This window comes from Ahaetulla prasina, chromosome 8 (genome assembly GCF_028640845.1).
Source record: "Ahaetulla prasina isolate Xishuangbanna chromosome 8, ASM2864084v1, whole genome shotgun sequence".
In the NCBI taxonomy this organism is placed as follows: Eukaryota; Metazoa; Chordata; class Lepidosauria; order Squamata; family Colubridae; genus Ahaetulla; species Ahaetulla prasina.
The window spans coordinates 57134347-57151285 of record NC_080546.1 but is presented as its reverse complement, the minus strand read 5'-3'; the positions used below and the strand labels follow the sequence as shown (position 1 = coordinate 57151285).

Genomic DNA, 16939 nt, shown 5'->3' with positions numbered 1-16939 from the left:
ATAGTTCTGTCTTCTATGTATTATTTAAGTGGTTTCAGTATAGGGCTTTCTCTCTTGTCAGTGTTGTTTACCCAGTACTTCAAATTCCCTTTCTGAAAATATCAACAGATATTTATTTGTTGTACATTTTCTGAAAAAGAGACATTTGTTTGACCCTTTCTGAAATTTGTATGATTCTTTAATTTCTGTATTATTTAATAATCCAATTTCTTAGCTCACAAATCCTAGCAGGTTTTCTCCTTCTGGTGTATCTATGTCGTTTGTTACATGGGCTACCTCTTGCCCATACCCTCTCATCTTCCTGGGCGACCTAAATCTACCTCTCATTAACTGGATAACTAATGAATGTACAACTGATCCAATCCATACTACACTATACAATGCTGTTACAAACCTAGGTCTTGAACAACTTGTAACTAACAATACAAGACTCAACAACTGCCTTGATCTCATCTTCTGCAACAACCCAAACTCAATTTATGGACTACAAATTAAAGAACCTTTTTCCAACAGTGACCACTGCATGATTGATTTTCGTCTCAATATGCGTCCATACTCAAATCGTCATAACAATAGTATCCCCATCTACAACTTCAAAAAAGCCAACTACGACCTTATAAACAACGATCTTTCATTTCTGGACTGGCAAAATCTGTTTGCAAACTGCATAACTGCTGAAGACCACTATAGAGTTTTCCTACTTGAAATCAATAGAGTCATTAAACTATATGTACCACAAATGACAACCATGATCAGGAAAAGCAAACTACCCATATCAATAAAAAAGCTTCAATCAAAAAAAAAATCCCTCTGGAAAAGAAACAAAAAAGGCTTTGTAGCAAATTTCAAAAACCGCTACAGAAATATATGCAATCAAATAAAAACTGAATGCACAAATTACCACACCAAACAAGAAGAGGACCTTCTGCGCACAAATTCCAATCGTGCCTTTTATAATTTTGTTAACAATAAACTTAAAGACACAAGATCCATCCCACCACTAAAAGATTCTAACAACAAAGAATGCAATGACGAAACAGTTAAAGCCAACCTCTTCAACATATTCTTTGGCTAAGTTTTTGTTAACAGCGATGACACATATCTGACATTCCACAAACATACCAGCAATGAATATGATGACTTAACTCATATAGACTGCACAGAAGAAAATGTTGGAAAAGCTCTTCATAACATAAAACCATCGCTATCTATTGGACCCGATGGACTATGTTCCTACTTCTTAAAAAACTTTCCACTAATATAGCAGAACCCCTAAGCATAATCTTTGATAAAGCTTTCACTACCAGTTCCCTTCCCAAACTTTGGTCACTGGCCACAGTCATCCCTATCTTCAAAAAAGGAGACCCCAGCTTAGTCGAAAATTACAGACCGATCTCTCTATGCTGCATCTCCTGCAAAGTCATGGAATCAATCATCAACCAATCCATTACCTCACACTTAGAAGCAAACAACCTACTCTCCAATAAACAATTTGGTTTCAGGAAAAAATTATCATGCAACTTACAACTTCTCCACTGTAAAAACATATGGACTACAAATCTTGATCAAGGCAAAACAATAGATGCAATTTACATAGACTTCTGCAAAGCTTTTGACTCAGTAGTACACGATAAACTTCTCCTAAAACTAAAATCCTGTGGCATTTCAGGACCCCTTCACAAATAGATATCTGCTTTTCTGTCTAACAGACAACAAGTGGTCAAAATTGGCAATGCTCTATCAAATCCTGTTCCTGTCAAGAGTGGCGTTCCTCAAGGCAGCGTCCTTGGACCAACTGTCGTGTCCCATTCCTCCGCTGATGGCCGGGTCAGGGAAATCCGAATCAGGTGTGCCTCTGCAGCTCTGCCAAAGTCCTAGCAAAGTCATCAGGGCAGGCAGGAGACCAGAAAGTGACTTCAGCAAAATATGTTTAGACTTTGCCTGACTCAGAGAATGCCAGAAAGCAGATCCTTTATATAGGCCATGGGGTGTGGCTCCATGACTCAGCACTTATCCAGGCCTGCCCCTCCCTTCCTCACCTATCCCTCACCGCAGGGCCCTTCCCCCGGGGCTGACGATCGGGATGCGGTCGGGCCGGGTTCTGCTCGTGGAAGGCCCGCACCAGGTCCGGGGCGTGGACCTTGGAGGCGTCGACCCAGGTGAACTCGGTCCCGTACCCCTGCCACGCAACCAGGTATTGGAAGCGCCCCTTCAGCCAGCGGGAGACGCGTATGCTGTGCACCTCGTACTCCTCCGCCCCGTCCTCGTCGACAGCGACAGGCGGCACCAGGCACCGGAGGGGACAGGGCGGGGCCTCAGGGACCAGCAAGGATCGGTGGAAGACGGGATGGATCCGCATGGAACGCGGCAGGGTCAGCCGGTAGGCCACCGGATTGATGACCGCCTCAACGGGGAACGGACCGATGAACTGGTGGTCCAGTTTCTTCGCCGGCCGGTCGGACGGGAGATGCTTTGTGGAGAGCCACACGCGGTCTCCGACCACCAGTGGGGGTGTTGCCCGTCGGGAACGATCGGCGACCCGCTTGCAGTCCTCCTTCGCCCGATTCAGCTGCCGACGCACCATCTGCTGGACCGTGTGCAACTCGGAGAGAAAGGACTGTGTCTCGGGAACCGGGGAGTCCGGGGGCGCCAGAGGGAAGAGCCGCGGATGGTACCCCAAGTTGGCCAGGAACGGGGTGGTTTGGGTGGAGGTGTGTTGGGAGTTGTTGAATGCGAACTCCACCAGGGACAGGTAATAGGCCCAGTTGTCCTGCTGCTGGTTCACGAAGCACCGGAGGTACTGTTCTAGGATGCCGATGACCTTCTCCGTCCCGCCGTCGGTCTCCGGATGGTGCGCCGACGCCAGGCACACCTGTACCTCCAATGCGGCCATCAGGCTCTTCCAAAAGCGAGCCGTGAACTGCGCCCCACAGTCCGACACCACCCTGTCCAGCAGACCGTGGAGGCGGAAGACGTGCTGCAAGAAGAGACGGGCCGTCTTGGCGGCGGTGGGCAGCCTGCGGCACGGGATGAAGTGTGCCATCTTGGTGAGCATGTCCACCACCACCAGCACGGTGGTGAACCCCAAGGACGGCGACAGGTCCGTCAGGAAGTCCATGGAAATCGCCCCCCAGGGTCTGTCAGGAGTCGGCAAGGGCTGGAGGAGACCGGGAGGCTTGCCGGCACAGCACGCAAGACGTCACATAGGCATGGACATCATGCCGCCCCCGGGGCCACCAGAAGGTCCGCGTCACCAGGTTGAGAGTCTTGAAAAACCTGAAATGGCCCGCGGCAGGGTTGTCGTGGCACTGGGCCAGGACGAGGGACCGGAGCGGTCCCGTGGGCACATACAACCGCCCCCGGAACTTGAGTACGTCATCTTCCAATGTCCACGGAGACGTGGGGCCCGCCTCCGCTCGCCGTTGCTGAGACCAGGCATCTTGGCACTGCGCCTCTCGCACCCGGGCCCGTAAGTCCACCGGTTCCCGGGCGGCGGCCAAGGCTTCCGCCGGCAGTACTGTCCGTGAAGGAAGAGGGTCTTGGGTGCTCAGGTACTCCGGCTTACGGGACAGGGCATCCGCCCTCCGGTTGTGGCCGCTGGGGATATAGGTGACGCGGAAGTTGAACCGGGCAAAGAACAGCGACCACCGGATCTGCCGCTGGTTCAACTTCCGAGCCGTGATGAGATGTTCGAGGTTCCGATGGTCCGTTCGGACCTCCACCGGATGCCGGGCCCCCTCTAGGTGGTGCCGCCATGCCTCGAACGCGGCCTTGATAGGCAGCAACTCCTTTTCCCAGATGGTATAGTTGCGCTCGGAAGGGTTGAGCTTCCGCGAGTAGTATGCGCAGGGAAAAAGAGTGCCGCCATCCGCCGGGGCCTGTAGCAGCACTGCTCCGAGGGCGACGTTGGAGGCGTCCGTCTCCACCACAAAAGGCCGGTGCGGGTCGGGATGTCGCAGGATGGGCTCCGTGATGAAAGCCTTCTTGAGAGCCGTGAAGGCTTCCTCCTGCGGGGAACCCCACCGGAACGGGACCTTCTTCTGGAGGAGCTGGGTGAGCGGAGCCATCAGCGTGGCGAAGCCCGGGATGAAGGTCCGATAGTAATTGGCGAAGCCCAGCAGCCGCTGGACATCCTTCACCCGACGCGGGGCTTCCCAACTGCTCAGGGCCTCCACCTTGCGCGGGTCCATGGCGATCCCCTCGGGTGAGAGGATGTGCCCGAGGAACTCGATGGACGGCCGGAGGAAAAAGCACTTCTCCAGCTTGGCGTAGAGCTGGTGTTCCCGCAGGCGCTGCAGGACTAGGCGGAGGTGCTGGAGGTGACTTTCCCTGGACCGGGAGTAGACCAGGATGTCGTTCGGGTAGATCGCCACGAACCGATCCAACATGTCCCGGAACACATCATTCATAAAATGTTGGAAGACGGCGGGGGCGTTGGTCAGCCCGAACGGCATGACCGTGTACTCATAATGTCCGTACCAGGTGCCGAATGCCGTCTTCCACTCATCTCCTTCACGCATCCGCACCAGGTTGTAGGCCCCCCGGAGATCGAGCTTGGTAAAGATGGAGGCCTCCCGCAGCCGGTCCATCAGCTCTGGGATGAGCGGCAGGGGGTAGCGATTCCGCACCATGATGGCGTTCAGCCGGCGGTAGTCGCAACACAGGCGCAAATCCCCCGTCTTCTTTTTCACGAAGAGGACCAGGGCCGACAGAGGGGACTTGGAAGGCCGGATGAACCCTCCGACCAGATTTTTGTCCAGAATGTCCCTGAGGGCGGCCAACTCGGGCTCGGACATGGAATACAGGCATCCCGTTGGCAGCGGGGCGCCGGGTTGCAGGTCCACGGGGCAGTCGTAGGGCCGGTGCGGGGGCAAGCAGTCCACCTCCTTTTCGCTGAAGACGTCAGCGAAGTCCTGCAGCTCAGGGGGCACGGCGACGGCTGGGGTGAAGACGTCCTGGCCGGCGCAGGTGTGGCGGATGTGATCGACACACTGCAGGCTGGGAAACGAGATGGCGTTCTGCGACCAGGCCACCTGAGGGTCGTGAGTCCGCAGCCAGGCCAGTCCGAGGATCACCGGGAAGTGGAGGTTTGCCGTCACGTAGAAGCGAATCGCCTCCTCGTGGTCCCCGATGGCGAGGCGCAAGGGCTGCATGGCGAAGTTAATGGGTCCGGCCACCAGCGCCCTCCCGTCGATGGTCTTGACGCTCATCGGAGGGTCCACCGGTACCAAGGGGACCCAAAATGGTCCACGAAGGCCCGGTCCATAAAGTTTGTGGTGGCCCCCAAATCCACCAGCGCGTGCACCAGGATCCCCTCCGGCCGGTCACCCACCCACACCCGGGTGTCCAAAATCAGGTGCCGAGGGGGCCCGGGGTCCACGTCGGCCATGTCTGGCGGGGGCTTGGTCCGTGCCCGGCCTAAGGTTTCCCCAAGGCCGGGCCTGCCCCGTTTCCCGACTGGCCAGGCTGGGATTCGGGGACGGGCGCATGTGCTCCGCCGCGCTTCCTGGGGCATGCGGCGGTGAAATGGCCGGGCTCCCCACAGTACAAGCACAGCCCCCCTTGGCGCCTCCGGCTCCGCTCCTGGGCTGTCAGGCGAGGCCTGGCCGCTCCTAACTCCATGGGCTCCTCGGCGGCGGCCACGAAGCGCGGGGCGGCATGGGGCGGGGGCAGCACAGGTCGAGGGAGTGCGACGGTCTTTGACGGTTGCTGGCGGCGACGGGACGGGCGTTGCTGGAGACGGGTGTCGAGGCGCAGGCAGAGGGGCACCAGGTCAACGAGGGTCCGCGGCTTCTCCACCCGAGCCAGCTCGTCCTGGAGCTCTTCCGAAAGGCCCCTCTTGAACGCGTCCGCTAGTGCCGTGTCGTTCCAGTCCGAATCGTGGCACAGCAACCGGAATTCAGCGATGTACTCCCGGAGGGGGCAGGGCCCTTGTTGGATCTCTCCTAGGCGCCAGGCGGCCGTCTGGGCCCACACGGGGTCTTCATACATTAGGCGCAGTTGTCCCCAGAACCCCTGGTAGTCCGCCAGCAAGGGGCTGTCCCTGAGCACCAAAGGCGTGGCCCACTGCGCAGCCTGGCCAGACAACAGGTTCATCACGAAGGCCACCCTGGCCCGGTCATCTGGAAAGTCCCCCGGCCGCATTGCCATGTAGGTCTGGCACTGGGCCATGAAGGCCGGGAACATCTCCATCCGTCCTGAGAACTTCTCCGGCACCGGTACCGGGCTGTGGCGCTGAGGAGGAGGAGGAGGAGGAGGTTGGACTGCTGGGGCATTCCCAGCAGCCAGTTGAGCAGTCAGCTGGGCGACTTGCTGTTGCAGTTGCTGGTTATCTGCTTGTAGCTGCTGCACAATCAGCGCCAGCTGTTGCTGATCCATCTTGTGGTGTAGATGTGTAGGAGTCAGGCAAGATATCGTGTCCCACTCCTCCGCTGATGGCCGGGTCAGGGAAATCCGAATCAGGTGTGTCTCTGCAGCTCTGCCAAAGTCCTAGCAAAGTCATCAGGGCAGGCAGGAGACCAGAAAGTGACTTCAGCAAGATATGTTTAGACTTTGCCTGACTCAGAGAATGCCAGAAAGCAGATCCTTTATATAGGCCATGGGGTGTGGCTCCATGACTCAGCATTTATCCAGGCCTGCCCCTCCCTTCCTTCTGTTGCCTCCGCCTATCAAGTCTTCTGACGCGAGGGTCACTCCAATCGGCAGCTGTTGGTAATTGACCTTCCTCAGGCTCACATGCTGTGGAGGAGGGGAGGTCTAGTTGCTCCGTTTGCCTGGGCATGGAGCCAGAGCTGGGGGCTGGAGATACTTGCTCTTCTTCAGCCTGTCTGGGCATGGAGCCAGGGCTGGGGCCGGGAGATGCCCCCTCCTCAGCCTGTCTGGGCATGGAGCCAGGGCTGGGGCCGGGAGGACATTCTTCAGCGTTCGGAAGCAGATAAGCAGACCCCGGCTGCGGTGAGAGCGGGCAAGACACAACAGCAACACTCTTCATACTATACATTAATGATCTTTGTGACCATATCTCAAGTAATTGTGTTCTCTTTGCTGACGATGTCAAACTATTTAACACCACTGATAATACATCTATCATTCAAAAAGACCTTGATCATCTAACCGCTTGGTCTAAAACTTGGCAACTCCAAATCTCAACCAGCAAATGCTCAATCTTACATATAAGAAAAAAGAACCCAAACACTAAGTACACCCTTGATGGACATTACCTTACAGATGACCCCCATCCCGTTAAAGACCTTGGAGTTTTCATGTCAAATGATCTAAGTGCCAAAGCCCACTGCAAATACATAGCAAAAAAGGCTCTAAGAGTTGTAAACCTAATCTTGCGTAGCTTCTTTTCCAAAAACACTACGCTACTAACCAGAGCATATAAAACATTTGCTAGACCAATTCTAGAATACAGCTCACCTGTTTGAAACCCTCACCATATCTCTGACATCAATACAATTGAACATGTCCAGAAATATTTTACAAGAAGAGTTCTCCATTCCTCTGTAAACAAAATACTTTATCCCACTAGACTTAAAATCCTGGGCTTGGAAAACTTGGAACTCCGTCGCCTTCGACAAGACCTAAGTTTAACTCATAGAATCATCTATTGTAATGTCCTTCCTGTCAAAGACTACTTCAGCTTTAATTGCAATAATACAAGAGCAACCAATAGATTTAAACTTAATGTCAACCGCTTTAATCTAGATTGCATAAAATATGACTTCTGTAACAGAATCATCAGTGCTGGGAATACTTTACCTGACTCTGTGGTCTCTTCTCATAATCCTAAAAGCTTTAACCAAAAACTTTCTACTATTGACCTCACCCCATTCCTAAGAGGACCATAAAGGCCGTGCATAAGCGTACAAACGTGCCTACCGTTCCTGTCCTATTGTTTTTCTTTTCTTCTTCCTATATATATATATATATATATATGCTTATACCTTTATATACTATATAACCTTTCTGTATGATACTTACATATTTTTGTGTGACAAAATTTGTCATTTGTTGTGACAAAAATAAATAAATAAAAATAAAAAAATATTCTCAGTGTTTGTAATTATACATTCTTCAACCTTCTTCCCTCCCTCCAACCCTGTATTTTTTACATCATTTGCCTGTAAGTATCTGTTCTTTTTTATTTTCTTCTTCGTTTGTGCAGGAATTCCAATTTTTTTAAGAAATATTTTTAAAATAGTTTCTTTGAGATCAATCATTAACCAAAAGGTAATTATGGTTCCTGCACTGAAAAATCTTTTCTGGTTTGAATTTACTTTTATTGCTGCAATTCTAAGTACAGTGGTACCTCAGTGCTTGACTGCTTCAAAATTTGTTGAACTTGGTACTTGACACATTTTGAAGCAATAATATTGTCCTGGTACTGATCTTTCTTCTGATACTCAACGTTCAAGATAGGACTTGCTGACGTCAGCTACTTTATGATTCACTTCTCCTTCTGGCTGAAATAAAGGGTCATGTGATAAGTCATATGGTTTGCTCAGTAGTCATTGTTTTTAGTACATGTTGTGCTTCCCGGAATGAATCGCAGACAAGTACTGAAGTACCACTGCAATCTGTTTTCGAAAGATTTGGGTCTCTTGATTTATTCTTGATTTATTTGATTTCTATGGTTCCTTCTCAACATGTGTCTCTGGGCGGCATGGTGTAGTATTTCAGTGCATAAAAATAATCAAATCACTCTGTACTAGACTTATTTTTTTGGAAATAATTCTTTGTTTCAGGAGCTCCCTTTTGTACATGGAGTGAAAACAATTTGCATGCTATCTTAAAGTCATAATTTTATATTTAATAATTGTATAACTCTTTAGGAAAGGTCTGTTGGAAATGAAGGCTTAGTGCAGAAGATAGTTTCTTTGCCTCCCTCTAGTAATGCTTCAAAAGGATTATTCTCCTTCAGAGTGATGCCATAGCCCTCTGCTTGCTCTCTATTACATTTATGGGATTATCAACCTGGAACTAGGACATTTTGGGTTCCTGGATATTTCATTTAACAATCTCTCGGCTATCTTACCTTTTCTAGGTTAGTTGTCTTGGGTTCCTTCAATACAGTGGCTATTTTTATCCCTGCAGACTGTCACAGTTACTTGAACTGTAACTACCCAAGTGCCCTCATTTTGCTGCTGCCTGATCAGGCAGTACTCCATCCAGTTAATTAATAATCAAAAACCAAAACTTTGGCTACTATTCTTCCTCTTGTCCTGAACTCTTTCTTTCCTTACCATCTGCTTACAGCAATGGGGAAAATACAGCTATTTTGTGGCTAGTGTAAATTAGGAAGGACAACCACAATGGCACTTTAAGAAGGAGAGGGAAGATTTCTGAGGAGCTTGACAATGGAACAATACAGGACTTCCTGCCATTGGTAAATTGCCCCACAAAATCAAAGGAATCACTGCAAAATTATACGTTGTATATGCAGCATTTCTTTTGAAGAAGCATCTGATCAACTCACTGTGTTGAGTTATATCACATTCCCACTGTAATTTTGAATTTGCAGATTCAGATTTTCTTTTGCTGCATGGCAACATCAGCACCTAAATTAGCACCAAAAGCTAGAAATGAAAAGCTAGGAATGAGTCCCAAACATCATTAGTATTCTGAAAAATCTCTGCTTTTTTCAGTAGTTTGTTGAGTGCCATCCAGCCTTTCATCATCTGGCATTACTGTATGTCACTGTCACTGCATCTCTAACAACTTATATCTGTGTGATTTTCTTTGTAAAACAGGAATGGTTTTGTCTTCTCCCACTCAGTATAAAATGGTCATTTGGCTATTGTAGGTTAAGTAGTAATCCATTATCTTCCATATTATTGCTGTTCCATATAGGTGCTTACTTGCTTTAGCCTGAATACTGGGATAACTTCTGTGTCTTAGCTAAATCTGCTGGTACATATACTTTTGGCATACAGATTTGTCCTACTCTCAGGAGCACACATAAGGCAGCATAGCAGAGCTCAAGTGGGAGTTATATCAAATACTACACAATTTTCTTGCCATAGTTAGATATGATATACTTGATGCAACATACTATATATCTGTCCCTATATTTATAGTTTTAGGGAAGGGAGACATTATTGACTGCTTTGAATTCTTTCCCTAATTGTATCAAAGGATGTAGTTTCTTTTTTTTAAAGTTCCCTCTTTTCTTTTATATGCCCTTGCTACATTGTATCATCACTTTCTGTTTCATCTTCTGGATTGTAAACTTTCCAGAACTGTCTGACTACTTATAGAAGTATAGAAGAAGTTATATGGGTAATTCTTAGCCCTACCAGCACTGGTTATGTTAACAGGTCATATAACAGTATTATAGCTATTCCAAGTATGATATGCCATATGCTCAATAAATAAACAAATATAATTTAATATCTTGATTATTATTCCTTTGAAATTGTAACTTTTATTACTTTTCCTGCTATTGTTAATATCTTTTGACAAAAGCTTTTGTCATTACAGCATAAATTATAATATTTTTACTATTTGTAAAAAATATAAAATTATTCTGAAAACCGTCCTCTTCAATCTATGCTCTGTGATTTGATAGATCAAGTGTTAATTTGATGTGTGATATCTTATGGACTTTGGTTGATATTAGCCATTCCTGCAAAGACTTCTCTAAACTTCTATTTTATCAGCTGGAAGAATAACAAATACTTTGTTATTATTCAGAATCGAGTAACTAATTTAAACAGCTACAGAGGATTTCTAGTTTCTGCACTGAGCTAAGACCATATTTTCTGATTGAATGATTCATATCCCAGTTCTATTATATAATCATGTAAATTCTAGTCCTCTTTGGATGAAAACTAGTCGGTGACTTTGGACCAATTATTCTTACTTCGTGAAGTCAGACTTAGGTGACAAGTCGGTTGGTCAATTTCTGTCAGAATCAATCTTTAGAAAAACACTGGGAGGGAAAAAGTTTTAAATTACTAAATATCTTGGCAAGTTGACATAGAACCAAGTTGATTATAATTAATAAGTGTTTAAATGCCAAGTAGATATAGCTGTGGGTGTCAATAACTACACAAATTTTGATCTCTTTGATAGCTGTTCTTAAATGGCTACTCTCAATATTCTGGGACTTATTTTTTTCTGCCTCAGATTTAACAGTTCTCTCCAACTATAATAATTTTTGTGCAAATATTGTAATATATTATGTAAGAATATTTTTTATCTATAGTTAGCAGCAGATTGAATGGAGAAGGAAGGGAAATTATACTAATAATATTTTACCTTTTCATTCAGCATTTTTTTCACAGTCTCTTACCAAAAACCATCATACATCATCTACAAGTGAGGCTGTTCCATCTCCAAGTCTAACCCAGAATCAAGCATTTTCACTTCCTCCTGGACATGCTGTCTGCTGTTTTATGGATGGTGGAGTGGGGCTTTATAACATGGGAGCTAAGAAATGGGAATTTCTTCGAGATTTGGTATGTTTGATCTCTTACCTAAACAACAGATTCAGATCAGTTCAACTGTATTTTATGTAGTAATGTAATCTTAGTCTAGAGATTATTATCAGAACAGTATGCTCAATATAAGTTGTGCTTGTATACAGATCCCAGTCTTCATCTGTTGTTTCTATCACCAAAGTTCCATTACCATATTTGCATCTTCTATAGTCATGGCTAAGGGAATCATTCATAGGCAATTCTTGGTAGCTCCCTGCTATTGCCATTACATGTTTCCATAGTAGCCATTCTTGAAGATATGGATTCTCTAATAGAAAATATTTTTGCATATGTAAAACAATGTAACAAAATTACAGTCCAGTAAATATAGCACATAAAGAAAAACAATGGAAGAAATATATTTCCCCATTTTGATAACTATAATAAATAACATAGTGGAAGAATAGTCTCCAGTGCGATACTAAATAGTCATTTAGCAGCTTTTGTTAGGAATAAGTTAACAAAATTGATGGAATGATAATCTACAAGAATATTGAAAGATCTTGTGTGGTTGCTGTGAGCATTATGATTTCACATAATACTGTGAAACTTACACAAAGCTCATTTAGTGAATTTCAGTAAAACAAATTTCTATCTGGACATCCCCCTAAAATAAAGCAATTATTATTGAATCTGTAGTAGTCTCAAAATAAAAGTGTGCCAATTTTATTTTAAATTTGAATTTATATTATATTATATTATATTATATTATATTATATTATATTATATTATATTATATTATATTATATTATATTATATTATATTATATTATATTATATTATATTATATTATATTATGTATAATTTTCATATTATTTGGATTTGGTAAAGTACTTCATTTGTGCATACAATTGTACCCGTGTGGAATAATCTGGATGAATGGCAGCCTAGAAATATGAGAATTTATGAAATATGAGACTCAAAGGTTTAAGCTTTCAGTTGCATTTATTTTAAAAGACATAACTAGGAGAAAAGAAAACAAATTTTATGATATAAAGTATACAAGAAGTGTTCTAATGAGTTTATTTCTGTTTTAGGGTCATGTTGAAACCATCTTTGACTGTAAATTCAAACCTGATAACCCTGACCTTTTAGCTACAGCATCATTTGATGGAACAATAAAAGTATGGGATATAACTACTTTAACAGCTATCTGTACCTCCCCTGGCAATGAGGGAGTCATATATTCACTTTCATGGGCTCCAGGTGAGAATATTGAACCTTAAAATTTTTGGTACACAATTGAAAGGAAAATTCTCATTGGTTGTGGGAGATGATTTTTTTAAATAAAACATGGGATAGCTGTGTTAATATTTTGCAGAAAAACAATGTATGTGCAGAGCACTAATTGGTAATTTAGCAATGTTACCAATATTCTCCAACATTAGATCTTCAAGAGATACCCTTGAGATATTCATAGTGGATTTTGTGAAAAAGTTGTTATTTAGCAACACTTCAACCTATGCATGTTATGGGAAGTATATTCCAATCTGTTGTTCCTTTTTCCTAAAGTTCACAATTGAGTTCAGCCAGTTAAACTCTTCAGTCATTGCTTTCTAATAAGTGAATAAAATTATAATGACCTGTACATAGCAATGCTTTTGACAGAGCATGTTACAAAAAGGAGAAATCACAATAATTATGTTAAGAGATTTAGTTCATAGAAAATGTAGAACTCAATTTAGTATAGTATAGAATTTCAGTGTTCTTGTAGGTTTAGGATTTTTAATGTAAGAATTTACCATTAACTATATTTGCAATGTATTGTGGACATTAATAATAGCTCTTATGAATTACATGATTACAAAATATGGGGACGTAAATTGTTCAACTTGATTGCAAAAGAATACCAGTTTCATAAAATGTTAATAGATATATATCTTGTTAAGAATACAAGTTATTATTCTAAGTAAACCTGAAAAGGCAAAACAATAGTCTTCCCCTTTCCTACTTACTAGATGGATTTTTTGGCCTTATTTTTTTTAATAATGTGAAATTTGCATTTGAAACTCAACATAGTACAACTTCCTAAATCTTGTATCGGTATAAAGAGAAATTGAAGACTGATGTACCATCAAGTCTTTGACCATATGGATACATTTTCTTCAGAAGGAGCTGTCCTTCAGAACTTGTAATGGTATATCCATCACTTCTATAACTGAGCACAACTTGCTAACTAACAATTAGAAGAAGGTTTTTCAGGTAGAAGAATGAGTTTGTACGGTTAGAAGTGCCCTTTAAAACTTTCAATTCAAGAAAGTCTACTTTTCAAAGTGTTACTGACTAAGATACTGAAATAGGAAAGGAAGGATAAATGCATACAATGAATCTTCTGTATTTTTATTACTTTATTCTATAAAGGAGACTTGAATTGTATAGCTGGTGCAACATCAAGAAATGGTGGTTTTATCTGGGATGTATCACGGGGCAAAATGATAACTCGCTTCAGTGAGGTAAGTTATTTATTTTGCTTGTTTTTACTAATGTTTATTCAAAAAAAGTTATGTCAATTTATACGCAGTGTACTAATAATCTATTAACTAAGTGTGAATGAATGAAAGTGTCTGTATTTCTCCCAAAAAGCCTAAATATTTTACTATGTTTTTTATGAAAGGAGACAAACATTTCCTGTAAAAAGAAATTGAACTAAAGTAGCTTGTAGAGGGGTCTAGGATAACTCGGCATGGCCATCTCAGTGCGGCCATCTCAGTGCAGTTTTGAGTATCACTGTGTTTTGCTTGAAAATTAAAATATTCTGAGGCTTTTCTCATTACTTATTATTGGTACTTTTAAGATTTATTTTAAGAAGTGGGTACAGTGGTTAGAATGCAGTACTGCAGGGTACTTCTGCAGACTGCCAGATGCCTACAGTTTGATAGTTCAAGTCTCACCGTCTCAAGCTTGACTCAGCCTTCCATTCTTCTGAGGTCGGTAAAATGGGGACCCAGATTTTTGAAGGCAATATGCTGACTCTGTAAACTGCTTAGAGAGGGCTGTAAAGCCCTGTGAAGCAGTATATAAGTGCTATTGCTAGTGCTATTGGCCTAATCTAATTATTTACTCGTAGTCGGAAAAATTTTTTGTAGGGAGTTAAGCCTATTTTATTTTGGTACATCTTTTGAGCTAGTTAAAAGATTCCATAATAGCTACACTGGATATTGATTCTTACTTAGATCTATTTTACTGTTCTATTTTATTTTTAGATTGCTGAGTATGAATGGAATGAGTCTTGATTGGCAGTTTTTCTAAGGCTTCCCTGGCAGGCTAATATAAGGGTTGATTATTAACATAATTGTTAAAGTGAAATTAAAAGGATTCCACATAGTATTAATAGTATTTTTTTCTGTGTAAAACTGTTGTCTGGTCTGATTAACAAATTGGTACAGTATTTAGACGATGCTGAGAAGTAACTTGTAGTTCAAAGAGTGGAACACTTTGAATAGCTTGTAGTTCAAAGAAACCTTCTGAAAGCAAAGGTTTCCTGACTCTTTCAGGCCACTGAACAAATAACCAAGGAGGGCAGTTTGGCAAAGGAGTTCAACTGACAAGAAAGAGGACAAAGAAAAAAATGTAATCCACAAGAAGATGAAAAAGCAATTGATTAATTGCTACTTTGGGCTATTTCCTAATAACTACTACTGATTGCTCATTGCATGTGATAGGAGCATTGTTTGCTGTGGATTAATTCAGTAACTTCAGGATGCATATACAGGTAGTCTTTGACTTACAACTACAATTTGGATCAGACCTTTTATTGTGGTCATTAAGTGAGTCACATCTGATTTTACAACCTTTCTTTACTGTGGTTGTTAAGTGAATCACATAGTCATTAACTGAATCTGGCTTCCCCTATCGACTTTGCTTATAACAAACCTCTGAGAAGGTTGCAAATGGTGATCACATGACTCGGGATGCTTCAACCCATCAGAAGTACATGCCAGGTACAGTGCCTAAATTTTGATCATGTGACTGGGGACGTTGCAACGGTTGTAAGTGTGAGACTGGTCATAAGTAAGTCACTTTTTTCATTGTAACTTCAAATGGTTTTTAAACAAATAGTTGTAAGTTGAGGACTATCTGTAAGGCAGCCAGTGAGTTCATTAAGTGAACAAAGAGGAGCTTAGCAGGGCAGCTGCTGCATTCTCTCCCCACAAAAACATGGTGGTAGTATTTGTTGGCCAAATAAAACTTAATTTCTACTCTAAAAAAGTAAAGTAAAGAAATCAAAAGCAAAACTGTCCATATGCAAGTATTCTTAAGGAAGATAGGGTATTCTTAAATGATGCATAGGGAATATATATATAGAAACAATACTCCAAGAAGTGTCACTCAGGATGGAAGAAAGCCAAGTAGGAGGAGTTTAAAAAGTGTGTAATTAAAAAACTTTTAACTCTTTAACCACGTAAAAAAAATTGGGGCGGGTTTTAGGGGAAAAGAATGCGATGAGTACAATTTAGAGCAAGTCAATAGAAATACATAGAAAGGGAGAGAAAAAATATTATTTGTAGAGTAGTGCTAGAGATTAATATACTAAATTATAAAAATGATCCCTGTCTTTATCACTTCTCTCATTATTGGATACTTCAGTTACCTTAATTAGCTCAACCAAGTTTTCGATTTGCCCTAAATTCCCCATGGATTATTTCATTTTTCAGGCAAGACAAAGAGATAAGTCTCATGGATTTTATCCTAATCAGTAGGGAAACTAAACTAACATCACAGCATTGGAAAAATTGAGAAGTGACAATATCATCTTGGGATTCAGGCTACTATAGATTGTGAAAGAGCATAATATACTTGAACGTGTGCACTAGATGTCAGGGCAGTCAATGTCAACAACTTTAGAGAAACGTTAGGCAGGCTCAGTTGGATTGAAGTTCTCAGATCAAAGGGATAACAGAAGACTGGGAACTTCCATTTCTTCTATATGTTGTATTCCTTTTAATTCAATCAAAAGTTACCATCTATATATACACAATGGTTTTCCAGTATGTCCCTCCCTCATTTCTCATTGGAATAACTTGCAATTATACTTCCAGAATCTATCCAAGAAGATTTTTAACGTGCATGTGTCTAGTTAGACATGTAATTTCCTTTATCTTATGTCTTATGTCATCTGCATACATTATAAAGACTTAAATGTGTGCCGTTAGTTGCTGCTTGTATCTGCAAAAAGTGTCTGCAGAAGTATCTGCAAAAAGCATTATCCATATTTATATTTAGAATTTTTGAAATCATAGACAAAAAGTAGGTATTTACTGCATATTGCTTACATACTTATACACATTCACTTTATATTTTGTTACTAGAATATAAAAACTTCTGTAAGAAATTGCCTCCGTTCAAGCTATTTGAACTTCCATATCAATTTGAATTGCAGAATCTTCAGTGATGGGGCATCTAGTGTGTAATTCTACTTGTAACAGCACTTTATATACCCCAGAGTTGATTACA

At 42.9% G+C, this 16939-nt stretch overlaps 1 protein-coding gene across 1 annotated transcript in view; it reads left to right on the top strand.

Annotated features, from left to right (window-relative positions):
• WDR17 (WD repeat domain 17) overlaps nt 1-16939 on the top strand; it is an 89116-nt gene that overhangs the window by 23548 nt on the left and 48629 nt on the right. The window contains exons 8-10 of the mRNA XM_058193472.1: nt 11278-11465; nt 12523-12691; nt 13847-13938. Of these exons, the coding sequence (XP_058049455.1) occupies nt 11278-11465; nt 12523-12691; nt 13847-13938 (449 nt within the window). The remainder of the gene's footprint in view (nt 1-11277; nt 11466-12522; nt 12692-13846; nt 13939-16939) is intronic.